Genomic DNA, 16,775 nt, shown 5'->3' on the forward strand with positions numbered 1-16,775 from the left:
CATCCGGCACTTCAGTTTTCTAAAGAAAACATCAAGTGATCACGATCCGATCACCTGTCATGGAAAAAGAAGTTAAAACGTGTCTTAAGCATGTGCCAGACGGCAGACAACCACAGTTTCTGCAAGATGACCTTGGTAGACGCGAGGTAGAAGCGCGGCTGTCTACATGGTTTACAACAAGCCCAAAACCAATGGTTGGCAGAGCACGTCTGTCTACCAAGGGCATTTCATGCAGAATTTGGTTTCAACCACTTGCTATATGGCATAAAACCACTGTTTTTATACCAAGGTCATCTTGCAGAAACTGTGGTTGACTGCCGTCTGGCACATGCCTTAACGAAATTCTTTGACAAATGCATGACCTTGTAAATTCCGAAAGAACTGCAAAACATTGCATCATATTTTGCAAGCTAAGGAGAAAAATATGTCACATAAAAATGCGTGTTTGTCAGTTCAATTAACTTTAGTTTCTTGATCTTAAACTTAAATAGTCATTGTAAACTATACGAAAGCAACAGTGATATGGGTCATTGGTCAAGTTCTTGAATCGTCTCTATGTTGCCTGTCGGACCGATGCGAACTTAAAGATACGTCAAAATTTTCCTAAAGATACGATATGGATTAGATATGTCAGTGTCAAATATGACGTTTTTGTTTGAAGATACGTCACCTTTGAAACTGACGCATCTTATCCATATCGTATCTTTAGCAAATGTTTGACGTATCTTAAAATTCGTATCGCACCGTGTTTCAATATCAATCTCTATTCTGATGTTGTCGGAGATGTTTCCTTCTTGTATAAAAATATTTTTCCTCAATGCTGCGACTGTCAAATAATATTTACACCTGAACGAAGATTATTGAATTAGTTTTGGATGATAGTTGGCAGCTTTTTATTATGTATTATTTTTCTTTATAAATAAATAAAAATTGAACATTCTTATACAAATTGACTGACAGTAAGCTCAAGACGGCTTGTGTTGTGGGTACTCAGACGACGATATATATAATATATACATACTTAAATATATAGAAAACACCCAAGACTCAGGAACAAATATCTGGGCTCACAAATAAATGCCCTTACCGGGATTCGAACCCAGGACCATAGGCTTCATAGGCAGGATCACTACCCACTAGGCCAGTCCGGTTGCTAACAATATAAAAAGTAAATTAATTTTCTACCAATTCACTAATAATATTTTTTTTCAGAGTTTTAAATACCTACATAATAAACACTATTAAAAAAAGTCAACTATTGTCGCAAAAAAAATATATATATAAGTACAGCAATGGATAAGCAAACAAGCACAATAGGGACAATAGGGTGTAAGTCCAATAGGGTGTAAGTCCAATAGGGTGTAAGTCCAATTGCACGCGGTCGAATGCTGATAGCGACCCTGCGGCACCCAATCTAAGGCGGAGCCGGCATTCGTTGGTGGTTTTAGACGGTAGTCCTCTACTGGTTAGTCCGTCATCGCCCCTGGTTTCCCCCGGACTAGGTGGCATGCGTAAAAGCATTTCCCCAACGTTAAAAAAAAGGGTGTAAGTCCAATAGGGTTGTTGACTGTATTACATTACACAATATATATATTAAATCGTGCATGGTTACCACAAAACTGATGGATAAAAAAAAGGATAAACCTGACGTCGTAGTCGCTAATCGTTTTGGCTGTTAAAGAATAAAAAATTGAAGTACAAATCAACAAAATGCGCATGACGCGTATTATTACATGTTATAGGTATGATCTGGATATGATATGTATATTCTGTATGTATTAAAAGTTACATATTCGTATCCAGTGTTGGCTAAACGTTAATTGCAACTGACCATTAACCATTACAAATTGAACCGTAAACCGTAACGGACGGTTACAATTTGCGGTTCAATTTGTAATGGTTTTTGGTCAATTGCATTTACGTTTCGGTCAACACTGCTCGTATCATATCCATCAAATTAAGGTCAAATTTATAATCTGGACCGAATTGCAATAAGCCTCTGTTATTTCAAACAGAAACGCCTCTGTGTCATTTTTTTAATACGACAACGGTGGCAAACATTCATACGGTCCACCTGATGGTAAGCAGTAACTGTAGCCTATGGACGCCTGCAACCTCAGGGGTGTTGCCGACACTCCATATCATAGTGTTGAAATTAAATAAATAAAGTGATTAACAATTAATTCATTAGGTCATGATATAAATATTTATCAAATAGGTAAATGAAGTTACAAAATATTTTCTATGCAATTTAACTATGTAAAAAATTTAAGTTTGTAAACACTTGTTAATATTTTCTTTCTTTGACATGTAGATAATTATCTATTTCACAATTCTGTCACATATCTTATCTAAAATTTCAGAAATATTAGGAAATCACAATCTATATTTTACATAATATTTTACTATATATGGGCTACTGTTTATTTTTAATGCCATTCATAGTCATTTAGTTCGAAAATACTTTAAAGTAAAAAAAGAGCCTAAAATGGTTTCTAAAATTATTTTTGCGTGTGTTGCGTTCGCCATTTTCGACGTAAGTATTAAATAGATAAATAGTACAGAGGGGTCTCCCGTGAACACCGAAATCAGCAAATGGCGGGCATTTCTCTCTTTTACTCCAACTAAGGTGTAATTAGAATGACAGAGAGAAAACGCCCGCAATTTGCGAACTTCGGTATTCGCGATAGGCCATCTGATGTGCAAATTGCGGAGTTTCCAAAAAGTTCAAAGTTCCTCGGAAAGTAAATAAAATACAGGAAACAAAAGAAAATTACATTTTGGAAATGGAAAATTTCGATTCCCTTCCAAAAGTATGACATACATACATATAATCACGCCTATTTCCCGGAGGGATAGGCAGAGACCACGGAAATCCATTTGCTACGATCCTGACATACCTCTTTCGCTTCCTTTACCAACAAAAGTTTGAGAATTTTCGAAATATCACAATTTTGGAAACATTCCATTGGCAAATCAGTAATAGATACAATTATAAAGAGTAATGAGTTTGAGGACCCTTATTCCACACTATTGGATCAAAGCAAAAATAATAATTCCAAAAAAATATCTAATATGAGAGGTACTATAAAAAAATATAGTTTTTATTTTACAGTTCTGTCGCCATGCACGATTTATGTATCCATGCCAAATTGCAGCTTTCTAGCACTAACGATCACGGGCAAAGCCTCGAACGGACGGACAGACGGACATGGCGAAACTATAAAGGTTTCTAGGCGACTACATAACCCTAAAAAGAGTTACGATTTATAAAAACTCCATAAGTTGAACCTACTGCATTTAAACTTTTATAGTTACTTTGTAAACAATCATTTAAGACAAAATAAATGTAGCATAGTTTTTGCAACTACTTTTGTTTGTAACACAATAGAAAATACAGCACGGTACACATTTTTAATTAAAAAGTTCGTTCGGACTCCGGGCAAAAACATTATTTCAGTACGATTTTGTTGTAATAATATTGCGGTATGTTTTCCTTTGTTTTATTTTATATTCGCTTTTATGCGGTATTTTCCTTCTAACAGTTCATACCGAACCAAAAATACTGATTAAAAATGTCGTTGATCCATATAAACAAGGCTCGGAACCGGTTTATAAAATACCGGTAAATACCGGTTTATTTCGGTTTTCCTCCGAACTTTTATAAGAACCCAACGTTTTAAGAACTTTATTGTAACCTAAAAAACCGGTTTATTCGATGAGCGACGAAACGGCCGGCCGGGCTGGTGGTGTGCCACGTAAACATAGACACCGACATAGGAATTAACCGGTTTTTATTGCTCTAAACCGGTTAATTTGACAAGAACTGTTCTCATAAAAACCGGTTTAAAAATAACGGTTTTTCGAGTGAAACCGAAATTAAAAGGTTTTGTGCCAAGTACATGATAACGGTTTGGAAATTTAACTGGTTTCCGAGCCTTGCATATAAATAATCTTTATACTGGACCTTATGCTATTATAAATAAGGATTCAAGTAGAATTTATAATTTTAGTCAGCTATGTAGGGTCACGTCTTTCAGATATGTGGTTTATCATCTAGTTCTTCCAAACGCTGCAGCTCAAATTAAAGATAAAGATAAATAATTTATTTTCCAAGTAGGCATACGAGTATTACAATGCGCTTAAGAACGTCAAATAAAGCTTTTGATCTACTTTCTTGTAAACATCTCCAAAACTAAATTGGAATATCTGTTTCAGGCTAGCACAGCCCAGGTCATCAAGAACCTCCTCCCAGGCTGCGGCTGCGGCTGCGGTATGGACGTCATCCAAAACCAGGTCCTGCTAAACCAGCCAGGTAACATTGTCCTTTGAGTTACATTCAGATTTCTTTTCAGACCTAATGTAATCGACACCATCTGCATTCCATAAGATGTAATTTTGCTTCACAAATAGCGCGATAAAGCCTTGGTGTCATTATTGCCATGCAATTTTGCAGCTCACTGTACAACGATATTTACTTTGGAGATTTGTAATCAGACACTTAATATTGTAAAATTATAAACGAGGAGTCCAAGGGGGAATGTTAACTTAAATAGCACGAGGAAGCGATATTTAGCTTCTTACACTCACAGTTTTGAGAAAAAACAAGACTTTGCTTTAGCAGTGAGATGAAGATGAAAGGAGACGTGGGAAAAACAACTTGTGGAATCTACATCTCTTTTTCGCTCTTCTGGATTTAAACCAGCACTATTGGCTACTCGCCGCACGTCTCTTCTCATCTTCGCGTCAGTGGAAAGGCGACGGTCGTTTATTTCTGGACTGTTTAGGAATAACATCTATTTTACACAGTATCTCACAGTTTTTATGACAAATATTTTTCTCAGGTCTTGTAGCTGGTGGTCTGGTTCAACCTGGTCTCCTGGCTCAACCTGGTCTGTTGGCTCCTGGTATGGTGGCCGGTAATGTGCTCCCTGCTCTAGCTGGGGGAGTTATGGGACCTTGTGTTAATGGACTGTCTGCTGCTAACATCATCCAGGTACCTTATCTACCTTAGTATTAAGTCTTTCTAGATGGTGGTTTTGTTCAACCGGGTTTCCTGGCTCAACCTGGTCTGTTGGCTCTTGGTGTAGTGTCCGGCAATGTGCTCTCTGCACAAGCTGGAGGAGTGGTGGGTCCTTGTGTCAATGGCCAGTCCATCACTGCTACTAACATCATTAAGGTTCCCTATCTACTTTAGTTTTAAGTTCTTCAACCTTGTTTCCTGGCTCAGCCTGGTCTGTTGGCTCCTAGTGTGGTGACCAGCAATGTGCTCCCTGCACTAGATGGGGGAGTTGTGGGCCCTTGTGTCAATGGACTGACTGGTATTAACATCATTCAGATATCCTATCCATCTTAATCTTCTAGCTGCTGGCCTAGTTCAACCTGGTGTCCTGGCTCAAAGAGATTTGCTGGTATCCAGGTGTGGTTGCTGGAAATGTGCTCCTTGCACTAGCCGGGGGAGTTGTGTGTCCTTGTGTTAACGGTCTTGCCGCTACTAATATCATTCAGGTATCTTACTTATTTACCCTATAACTCAGAGCTCAAGAATGAAATATGGCGCAATATATGTCTACGCCACTGTTCTTGGTTCTACGCTATATTATTATATATATAGGAGCCTAGCTGTCGACGGAGTAACCGCCATTATACTCGAAGTTCGAATAGGTCCATACTTCTCTAAGTATCCAGGAATCTTAATACTCGTATATTTAATCTTAATATTTTTAACTAATCATAGTAATTAGGCATCCATAGGCTATGGAAACTGCTCACCATCAGGCGGGCCGTATGCTTGTTTGCCACCGACGTAGTATAAAAATAATATTGGCTCATTCTAGTTTGTCGTCGCTGTGTATTCTAATTCGCGGAGTATATTATCTTCTGCCAATAAGATCCATTCTCAACTCCTCTTGAGTAGGAAGGCAGGCTTAGGAGGAATATAGTAAGACTGCTGTTACTGCTGCTCTAACTGAGTTTCCATGAATGGTGGTGCGGTGAAGCAGTATTTGTCTGGACCCGGATATGACCTTAAAGTACGTCCAAAAGAGGTATGGGCACTATGAATGTCATCTCGCTTTTTGTAGTAGGGCACAGCACAGCGGATGTAGTTACAGATCTAGAGTAGAGACTCCTCCGGAATTGCAGGCGTGCATATACTACGGAGACTGCTTACTATCAGGCGGGCCGTATGCTTGCTTGCAACCGACATATTATAAAAAAATCTAGAAATGATATTAAACCCGGAATTTCTGTTTTTAGGATAACACCGTAGCCAACAACCTGGCCAACACCCTCCAGCTTCTCCTGGTCTCCAACCTGCTGTCCAACACGCTGCCTAACACACCTGATGTCCTGACCGTACCTGCTGTCAGTCCTTACGCCGCGGGTCTATCTTACATCTGCTAGGTTTGGTTGTACTTATGTGGGTTGTTTTTTTAAATAAAGGAGATTTTTTTATACTGATTAGTGGCTAATTTTATTTTATTTGAGAGAAGGACAGATAATCGTCCATACCTACAGAGAGCGAAGAGGATAATTTGTTTCCACTCCTAAACTTTTTCCATTCTCCATGATTTGTAGTAGGTGTTCCTTTATTCCAAAATTTGCAAAACATAAACAAACAATTAAAAAAATAAGCGATACCTATAAACCTAGAATATACCTACCTATTAAGCTGAAGCGATCGACATCAAAATTAAAATGATTCAGTTAGTGGAAAACGTTTTCTCCCGAAATGTAATTTCATAGAAAAGGTACCATTATTTCGTTAGGATCGCAAAGGTATTCTTCCCTCTTACGGGTAATTCCACGAGACTGTAACGTCAGTTACCAATTATTTCGTGTATTCTTACATTAATTAAGCAAATTTAAGTGTCTGTATGTCTGGCGTAGCCCTACTGGATACTTAATCTGGATACATAAATTTGCTTTGCTTAATTAATGTAAGTGTACGCACAAACGCTTTTGTATATGTACGCACAAATACTACGTATTTTCGTTTATTATTTTCAAATCAATTAATACTTAATGGACTAGCATATTCCAAACGGGATAAGCCAAAAACGGAACGCTTTTCTCAAACGCCCAACACCGAAGCTTGCCATTCTCTCTTCCCAACGATCTCCAAATCGAAACGCGCGATATCTGCTCGCTCCGTCGAAAGCTTGAGCCTAAAAACCCAAAATCAAATTGACAAAGTATTCAGCACAAATAGAAGTCGTCTCCCGACGCCAGCCTGTGAGATTACGACATTTCACCGTCGAAGGAACCAAACCAGGGGCCCCTGAGGAAGCTGCATACCACATCACAGGTGAGTCCCCACGGTTAATGCTAGTCATTTATCCAACAACACGAAAGAATTGGTAACTGACGTTACAGTCTCGTGGAATCTTTTTATCTCGAGGGAGGTATTTTGTACTTAGCGTGAGTGGTATTTGTAATAATATTATAGGATTAGGAATTAATAAATAACCAAAACATTTTGATAAAAATCTTTATTACTTTATTAGCGTTTCAAGAAATACACCCGGAGAGAAGAAACGCCGGAAGAAACTCCCCAGTGTCTTTTTTAAATAACTACATTTTTAAATTATTCTTTCAAGATGTTTACCAATTCAAACAATTACCTACTTAATCCTTAATCCTTAATCCTGCGGAAATGCTGCTGGCATCATGGGCACATTTGCACCGATATCGGCAGAGAGCGGTTTATAACAATATTATAGGTAATATACATAATAAATTTATTTCTACTCCATTGATACACTGAAACAGACCTAACTTTTCAGAAAAAGGCGCGAAATGTAAAACTACGTATAGAACCGGCACAGAAAACTAGTATTTTGCACCATGAGTTGTCGGCCGACAACAAACATGGGAGCGGAGCGTGAATCTCGTGACCTAAACGCGTAAGCGCTATGAAATTTTCGGCGCTCACGTCGTTTTGATCTCGTGGTTCGTGGTACAGCTTCTTGGTATATTTGGTATGGCTTCTCTATAGTAATAATAACACAACGCCAAAATTTAGAGGTTTAGTTATTAAATTAATTAGTGATGATGATGATGAGCACCACACATGCATAGCTCAATGGGATGACCACAGTGAGGGCACATTTGAGTGGCACTTGTGTCTTTAGAGCACACACACAATTCCACTGAGCGACCACATTTGGGACAGATAATCACACGAGAGTCACCCTCAGCAGAAATAACTTCAACCATAGGAGAGGTACCTTCAACCACAAAAGAGGTACCTTCAATGACAGGAGAAATACCCTCAATCACCGGAGTTTGGTTGCCGCAGATACATAACTCGATCGGGCGACCACAGTTCGGGCATAAAGAAGGATTATTTGGTTGGTTGAAAATAGCTGTCTCAGAGGTAACCTCTATAGGAACACCACAGATACATAATGCCATCGGGCGCCCGCATTTAGGACACAGAGATTGAGGATTATTTGATTGGTTGTCTTCAGTAGTTTCAAGAGCAACCACTGAAGGGGCACCACAGATGCATAATTCTACCGGGCGACCGCAGTTCGGGCATAACTTATTCGGCTGGTTGGCAGTTTCCTCGGCAACCTCTGGTTGGTTACCACACTTACAAAGCTCGACGGACAGACCACATCGTGGACAAATCGATTGAGCAGCATCAGATTGTTGGACAACATCAGAGTAACCTTCAGTTATGGTCACCTTCGATCGGCGGTTGCATTGACAAAGATGGATTGGCAGCCCACATGGACCATATTCTTGGTTGACGGTCGTAGGGGCTTCCGTAGAACTTGGTTGGTTGTCCAAGGGGTTTTCTATTATAGCTTCGGTGATGGTAACTTCAGTAGGTTCTATGGCAGGGTTGATGGCTTGGGAGTGTGCATTCTAGAAAAATTAAATATCATGTCTTTTGTTCTAAAGTGTAAATATATAAATATATATATTTAATATTTTTTTATTATTTTAAGTAACTTTGTCATTGTATGAATTATGAACTCTATGTTTTAAATATTTTGCAAAACTATAGTCATTGAGTAATACATTATTTAAATTATATCACATTTATGAGTGTAAAAAGCTATAAAAATGTTCTATACATAGTATATTATTTGCAGTGAGCAATTGTAATAAATATAATTATATTCAATTTGATAAATGATTTATAAATCAATAATTTAACTAAAAAAGTTTTAGTTTAAATGTTTTGTTCTAATTTTTATTCGTTATTTTATTGTAAAATCAACATATATTAAAAAATATATAAAAAAATAATTACCTGACAAAGCACCTGAAGACAAACAATGAGAATAAAACGATAAGTCATTTTAATAAATTCTTCTAAAAAATAAAATACACCAAGTATGTGACAACGGCAAACCATAAAGTGTGTCAATAGTACATTACTTATATTTATAGGTTTCATATAATGGATAAATGGGTGAGGCAATAATTTTATTAAAAACACAGAATATACTTCGTTATACTAACTGTCGCTTACTTGAAATATATTGGATTTTGTATTCATTCGATGTCAATAATGGCTTAAGTGCCAGATTCATTAAAATCCCGTATGGCATAAAAAGTCAGTTTTATCTATTGGTCTTATACCTATAGAATTGTAAAGTAATAAACAGCACGAAATTCTTTGTTAATTAAACACGTGCTTATTATTAAATTTGATGAGTACATATTTATTGAGTAATTTCATGATAATATTGTACCTAAAATGTTAAAATTATAAAATGTATCAGTAAAATAAATACGCACTCTTGGATTACGCTGTTGTAGTCAAATTTCACAATTTTTTTTACTACTAAGCCTTGAGGTCAATCCTGTAGAATCATTTGTTCCCAACATACATTTATTTTGTCCACCATATGCAACAGGCAGGCAGCAAACGCAACCCAATGTTGCTGGTACAACTGGTTGCCTGAGTAATGCTTGTCCAAAGTCCAAACATGCGGGCCGCGCAAATAATTGAATGTATTTCAGACGCGACAATTCAAGAGGTAGAATTGATTAGCAAACACAGAAGATAGCTGTTAAAGAAAAGAAAAAACGGAACATGGTGACATAAAAAATACTAAACTAATAAAGAAAATACGATTTATTACCAAACTGAAAAACAAAAATACTTAAAATATACAGCAACCACCGCAATCACAGCCACAACCGCAGCCTAAGCCGCATCCGCACCCACATCCGCATCCGCAACCGAGTAACCCTGGCAGAACTGGTTGCCCGAGTAACGCCGGTTGCCCAAGCAACGCCGGTTGCCCAAGCATGGGTGCGCCCAGCAGCAGGTCGTTGTTAGGGAGAGTGTTACCCAGAAGGTTGCTAACAATCAGCATTTGGAGGGCGTTGACTAAGTTATTTGCTACGGAGTCATCCTGTAATAATTAATAAAAAAAAATTAGGTCTGCGAATGATTTAAAAAAATCCGTCAATATCATCTAGCGTCCACACATACACAATTGCGTAATAGAATCGGCAAGCCAACGTCCTTCAATTTCATTTTCGCGTCCACACCACCTGATTAAATTGGCAATTTAATCAGATTGGCCGAAAAATTGTCCCGTCTGGACTGGCCTTTATCTTCACTTGATGTAAAATTTACTTTCGTTTGCCAAATCGGTTTGTTTGAATGTTTCGCAGTCTATTTTATATTTTATCTTTTTTTTTAGTAATTTCCGAGCGTATTAAGAGGAAAGGGGACGGCTGCTTCTCCATAAAAACGTAGTCCTCATTTTCCTCTCTAGATATTGACATTATGGAAAATAAGTTTACTTTATTTCATTTATTTAGTGTATATTAACCAAAGATATTACTATGCCCCTACGTTTCTCTTTTTAAATGTTCTCAACTCTGACAATCAATAAACATTCGAAAAAAAGTAAATCAAAAGTAAACGTAGCAGCATAGCTCTTGTTGATATACAATTAATTTTGTCAAAATATGTTCAATAATGTTAATATCCAAAGAGGAAAATGGGGACTACGTTTGTATGAAAAGGTGATTTCGCACGGGTCCTCTTTCGTCAACAACTGAGGGCCTACCGCGAACCACGTTCGACGTGTTGCCTCTCTGTCGCACTTGTAAATTCGTGTGTAAGCGTGATAGGGAGGCAACACGTCGAACTTGGTTCGCGGTAGGCCCTCTGGCCCGAGGAAGTACTAAATCGAGAGTCATAGAAATCGAGGTGAGAGGCATTTGCCCAGCAAAGGGTCACTCAAATCCGTTAGTGAAAAAAAAAATACCTGAATAATAGTTGTAGACGGTATACCATACGAAGCTACATAACCCAGATCACAAGGCGTGGCAACATTAACTGCTGGATAGCAAGCCTGGCACAAGGGTTGACACTGGCACACAGGCTGGCACGGTGCGACGACTTGCTGGCACGGCGCGATGGCTTGCTGGCACGACGTGACCACTTGCTGGCACGGCGGGTTGACCATTACTGGGTTCTGGATGCTAGTTTTAGTCACAGAGACCTGTGATGGACAGCTGCAGGGGTTTGGGCAGATAGCTTGGGAGTAGACATGCTGAAAAGAAATAACACATAGAAATATATATAATTTGATTGTACATGCTTTGGGAGAGTTTCAAAGAGATATATAACTTCGAATTTTAACGGCCTGCTAACGTAGTCCGTAGTGACTCTCCCGCGAACTAGGAGGTCCCAGGTTAGAATCTTGCTAAGGGCGTATACTGTGTGTACAAATATTTGTTCTTGGGTTACGTATTATATACATGTATCTAAGTATGTATTTAACTATTTCAGTATGTATATCGTCGTCTAATACCCATAGTAGAGGCTTTGCTTTGGGGCTAGGATGTTCCCAAATAATTATTTTAATTTTAATTATTTCTAGGTCCTTGTATTTCTTGATTAGATATGTTTTCTATAGACCTTAGAGTATAAAGATTTTGAGAACAAATACTACTATATACTACGCATGCACGTTTTGTATGTTTAAGAACTCAATAATAGTTACATGTACAAAAATTTCGTAAAACCTTTGCAAAAGCTATCTAAAGTTATTTAAAAAAAGTTATTATTGTCATAGATTTGATTCAATAGAAATTTTGGTTTATAATTAGAAATTACATGTTATATTCACTTAAAAAAATACAAATTCACATAAATTCCTCACATGTATACCAAATCATAATAAGCTACAAACAAAAATTTAAAAAATAAGACATTAAACCAATGATGTCATCAAAATCAAATAAAATATAAAAAAGGAAATAATCAAATTAAAAATATAAACATCATTAATTTACTCAATTTAAACATGAAATGTCATAATACTAGGGCTCTTAGTTAATATAATATCAAAAAGTCATAAAACAATATTAAAAAATTAAATACAAAAAAAAACTATTTAAAGTCACTTTTAAAATAAAATTTTAATATATATTTAGTTCTCAATAGTCTTTAACTGAGTATAGTGATGTCGATGATAGCAGTTCTTTATATTTTTCACACCAACTGGTAAAGGCCCTCTTGACTATTCCAAAACTAATGAGAAAGTTGCTTTTTATCCACGTGTGGGGAAAAGTAATCAGATTCAAATTATGAGATGTTTCCTTCCTGTTAGCTGGTAGAATTTACTTTAAAATGATGATTTTGAATAATATTATTTTTATTACGTTCATTTGGATTTGTTTTTGTTTTTTTTGGTATTGCATAGTCAGTATTTCCTTGCGTTGGAGTTGTCAAAAATTTTGTGTTTCACTCGGAGGCAAAGGCTTGTAAAACAAATAACTATTATATCTTTATGATTTACTTGTAAAACAAATACCTATCATCATAAATTATAGGAACTAAATTTATAAGTGTATATAAAATGTAGATATTTTAATTACTCGTTTGACAGCAAGATTAAAAAAAAAGTTTAATGTACCTGTAAACACAACACTTGAAGAAAAGCAAGCAAAATATAGCTGTGCGCCATTTTGAATACTTTCCCAAAGAAAAATAAAAATAACTCCACAAAATGCGTTATTACAGCTTCGACACTAGTATTTATAGGTTATTTATTGCAAGGGGTTCCATTTTAAGCAATATTTTGTTACAAAAACGTTAGTCCACACGAATGAAACCTATGTCAACTGTCACTTAAGTCAAAAACTAGTTTAAAATTATTAAATTATTGTTGAGATAGTCGTAACCGCCAAATGTATTTAGGTTTTGTGTTTTAAATGCGTTATCTATTTGTGTTACTAGTAAAATTGTAAAATAGGTATGTCAGTAAATGGCGAAATAGTTAGGTAATAAAAATTGCATTTATATTGGTAAGGTTTATTAATAATTGTTGATTATTATTACGAAATGTTGGTTACAATTTTGAGGAATTCGATAAGTTAGTTTTTTTTTATAGATTATAGAAATTGTTGATTATCACGAACTTTCTTCTATCGTCAACATTTTACATCACAATTTTTGTTGTACTTACTTTAATATTTACGGATTTAACTTTGTAAATATTATTTATTTATTTTAGCGATTGAAATTTATATATCCAAATACCTGTCATTATGTATATGGTGGTTAAAATTGTGGGTAAAAACCCTGGTTGTCCTGTATAGAGTAGAGAAAATTGGTATCGAAAAAATATATAAAAGGTGACTAAAAATTAGGTTAGAAATCCTCTCATCCAGAGGTTTGAAAATGTATGTAGGGTCTTATGTTCCTGTTCTTATCTCTCTGTGCGTGTTCGGGACCTTTGAATTTTAAATTGTTGTAAGTTTAAAAAAGGTATTTGATGAGTTCCCTCAAAAATCAAATAGCGCATTTTTAGAAGAAATTTTCATCATTTTAGCCTTTATACATAAATTGTTACCAATTTTTAAAGTGCATTTTAGACCTGTGTCTGTGATTTATTCCTATCAAGATAAGGTAAAAAAAAACAGGATTTGAATCAATTAAGTGACTAGAAAAAATCCTCAAAATTTCTTATATATTTGTGACTTAAAAAAGCGGTAAGATTTTTCAAAAAGAGGCAAAAGGAAAAGGTGTTCCAATTAAAATGTTTAGTCATGAATAAAGTTATATAACATCAAAACGATTTCATGTAGGTAAATCTTTAAGTAGGTTACATTTACGCCATTCAACAAACATTCACTCGGCATTTTATTTCGACCAAACTATCTTCGTATTCATTACTAAGACATGATCGGTAGATTGTCTAATTAATACGTAAATAGATGAATTAAATAATGTGCAAATATGTACGTATATTCTTAGATTCTTAGGTATGCTAATATTCGGATCCCTTTGTTTGACATAATTATTGTAAGTCATAATGTAATGATAGTCATATTATCATTAGTCATAACTCTGAAACCGTTAACTTTTCAGGAATTTCCTCAGGTTATTCTATAGATAGGTTAGGTTAGGTTAGGTTTGTTTTATGGCAATCCTGAAAAGTTACGCGTTTCTGAGAAAAACCAAATTATGACTAACGAAAATGCGGACAAACAATACATTATGACTTAAAACTTTATGGGAAACAATAGAGACCCGCTAATATTATCTTCAGTTTCACTGAAAATTCATTCACTCAAAATTCATGTCACGGTGTATTTATCTTTAATTAGATTCGATTCATAGAATTAGCAAAAAATATAAAGTAGGAAAAGAGATATATGAGAGTAAACACATATTTATTATGCAGGTAGTTTTTTTTTTATTCTTACGTTATTATTTTGTCTCATGTTTATTAGCATGAGACAAAATAATAACTTTAAATAAATTAATTAATGTATTGTATACTTCTGGGATAATAAGATTTTTTTTACCGACTTAAATTTTCTGAGGAGGTTCGAAATTCAGTTGAATGTTTTATTAACCGAGGGTCAGCTCAGTGTGAGATTGGGCAAAAATGCTTTCGTATATATGTCCAGATGTTCCTCTACCGGTTGCTAATCTCAACCGATTTTTTGTAAAATGTTGTGAATAGGTTAGGTGATTTTTTGTCGATTCAGTTTTCGATTTTTTTTTCAAAATGGCGTAGCTATACATATATTCAGTTTTTATTTATATTCGTAAGGTCTATAGCTCACATAGGCACTAAGTTTTATGTTTGTTACAGTTTGGAAATATTTTTTTTAAAGCATATACTTACAGTACAGATTGGTCCTATTTTTGACAAATTTTAGTTCTGATGGCCTTAAGAGTCCTCGGAAAGCTCGGCCGGATTTCACCTTCTCAAACAAACCGAGTTTCGTTCTCATTTTTAAACTACGCGTTGGATTGTAATGAAACTATGCACATACAATGACATGAAGTACCTATAGGGTTGAAATTAGTTTAAATTACTCCACCTTCTGAAAAAAACGAAATACTTAGAGCTAAAACAAGTTTTGTATGAAAATTTACGTCTGCCGTATGCACCCGGATCGGTGGGCCAAATTGGCTACCGAATGGACACCGCAGATTAGCCGGGGCAGAGGCAGACCAAAGAGATGACGGGATGACCTCGACGCTTTTTGCAGAGACTGGCGGGAACATACTTCAAACCGCGATGAGTGGCGGAAAAAAGGGGAGGCCTCTGCCCAGCAGTGGGACACAAAATAGGCTATTTAAAAAAAATGAAAATTTTAAATTCGCTGTATTTTTTAAACTATGGCATCTGAAGCTACATAAACTAATTACAGCCCTAGATATACCTTATCCTATTGTAAGTACAAAGTTTCAGAGTAATCTAGCTAGTCGTTTTAAAATGAGATCGTAACTACGTTTGTATAGAGAACCGAGTTTGCTGGGAACTCATAAAGGTAGAGTTTTTTGTATTTTCATCAACAAATCAAGCAATATATAGAACAGTGACATTTGATGAAGTGGAACTGCTGATGAAAACCAGAACGGAACACATTAACGACACGTACCTATTTGAAGCCTTGGGATTAGACTCTGACCACACAAATTTTTTATAAGCTTAGTAGTAAGAATGCATACATACTCGTATCTCTATAAGCTCCATATTTGACGTAGAACTTGGCGTGAAAACTTAACTTGAAAAGTGGTTCGACTCTAAACCCCCTTATTCACAAACGTGTACTAAAGTTACGATGCCGCTAATCATCGTTTGTCCCTTTCCATCATACCAATACGTCGGAAAGGAACAAACGATGATTAGCGGCATCGTAACTTTAATACACGTTTATTAATAAGGGGGTAATTGTATATGTTTTAAGATGAACTATGGTCGTAATGTACAATTGGGGGCATTCGCGGTGAACCAGTTCATTTTTTTTTGCCTCGATCCTTGCCAGCGAGCTAAACTCCGCCTCCCATAGAGATAACCAATTACGATGCATTAAGAATTCTTTATCTTAATAATGAAAAGGGTAAAAGCAGGTAAATGAGACAAACAATAGGTAGTAAGGACTGTTTATTAGTTGTTGTTTAGGCTAAACTTTGCCTCCCCATAAAGATAACCAATAAATAAATAAATATTATAGGACATTATTACAGAAGTTGACTAAGTCCCACAGTAAGCTCAATAAGGCTTGTGTTGAGGTTACTTAGACAACGATATATATAATATATAAATATTTATAAATACCTAAATACATAGAAAACACCCATGACACAGAAACAAATATCCATGCTCATCACACAAATAAATGCCCTTACCAGGATTTGAACCCGGGACCATCAGCTTCGTAGGCAGGGTCACTACCCACTAGGCCAAACCGTTCGTCAAAGGATGCATGTAGGTTTCATTATCTTAGTTTGCAAATGCCGGCCACAAAGACAACGGACGACA

General features: G+C 36.1%; 3 protein-coding genes and 1 long non-coding RNA gene across 5 annotated transcripts in view; 1 reads left to right on the forward strand and 3 right to left on the reverse strand.

Annotated features, from left to right (window-relative positions):
• The window catches only part of LOC133532041 (uncharacterized), a 331,954-nt gene that overhangs the window by 87,190 nt on the left and 227,989 nt on the right, over nt 1–16,775 (reverse strand). The window lies entirely within an intron of this gene.
• LOC133532218 (uncharacterized) lies at nt 2,419–6,462 on the forward strand. The gene is made up of 4 exons (XM_061870788.1): nt 2,419–2,536; nt 4,219–4,315; nt 4,845–4,996; nt 6,259–6,462. Exons 1-4 carry the CDS (start codon nt 2,489–2,491, stop codon nt 6,403–6,405), a joined length of 444 nt encoding a protein of 147 aa, XP_061726772.1. The 5' UTR covers nt 2,419–2,488; the 3' UTR covers nt 6,406–6,462.
• Nucleotides 8,018–9,426, reverse strand: LOC133531937 (uncharacterized). The gene is made up of 2 exons (XM_061870374.1): nt 9,269–9,426; nt 8,018–8,877 (listed from the first exon to the last, which is right to left on the reverse strand). Exons 1-2 carry the CDS (start codon nt 9,413–9,415, stop codon nt 8,047–8,049), a joined length of 978 nt encoding a protein of 325 aa, XP_061726358.1. The 5' UTR covers nt 9,416–9,426; the 3' UTR covers nt 8,018–8,046.
• On the reverse strand, nt 10,085–13,066 carry LOC133531938 (uncharacterized). The gene is made up of 3 exons (XM_061870375.1): nt 12,906–13,066; nt 11,250–11,537; nt 10,085–10,382 (listed from the first exon to the last, which is right to left on the reverse strand). The coding sequence occupies exons 1-3, from the start codon at nt 12,954–12,956 to the stop codon at nt 10,128–10,130; spliced, it is 594 nt and encodes a 197-aa protein (XP_061726359.1). The 5' UTR covers nt 12,957–13,066; the 3' UTR covers nt 10,085–10,127.

The sequence above is a fragment of the Cydia pomonella genome, chromosome 26 (genome assembly GCF_033807575.1).
Source record: "Cydia pomonella isolate Wapato2018A chromosome 26, ilCydPomo1, whole genome shotgun sequence".
In the NCBI taxonomy this organism is placed as follows: domain Eukaryota; kingdom Metazoa; phylum Arthropoda; class Insecta; order Lepidoptera; family Tortricidae; genus Cydia; species Cydia pomonella.

Excerpts from the sequence above, each read along its gene's own strand:
- LOC133532218 (XM_061870788.1), top strand. The coding sequence starts at position 2,489 with ATGGTTTCTAAAATTATTTTTGCGTGTGTTGCGTTCGCCATTTTCGAC. Across the intron at positions 2,537-4,218 it reads TTGCGTTCGCCATTTTCGAC|GCTAGCACAGCCCAGGTCAT; the intron begins GTAAGTATTAAA and ends TATCTGTTTCAG. Across the intron at positions 4,316-4,844 it reads GGTCCTGCTAAACCAGCCAG|GTCTTGTAGCTGGTGGTCTG; the intron begins GTAACATTGTCC and ends TATTTTTCTCAG.
- LOC133531937 (XM_061870374.1), bottom strand. The coding sequence starts at position 9,415 with ATGAAACCTATAAATATAAGTAATGTACTATTGACACACTTTATGGTT. Across the intron at positions 8,878-9,268 it reads GTCTTCAGGTGCTTTGTCAG|AATGCACACTCCCAAGCCAT; the intron begins GTAATTATTTTT and ends TAATTTTTCTAG.
- LOC133531938 (XM_061870375.1), bottom strand. The coding sequence starts at position 12,956 with ATGGCGCACAGCTATATTTTGCTTGCTTTTCTTCAAGTGTTGTGTTTA. Across the intron at positions 11,538-12,905 it reads TTCAAGTGTTGTGTTTACAG|CATGTCTACTCCCAAGCTAT; the intron begins GTACATTAAACT and ends ATTTCTTTTCAG. Across the intron at positions 10,383-11,249 it reads CGTCTACAACTATTATTCAG|GATGACTCCGTAGCAAATAA; the intron begins GTATTTTTTTTT and ends TAATTATTACAG.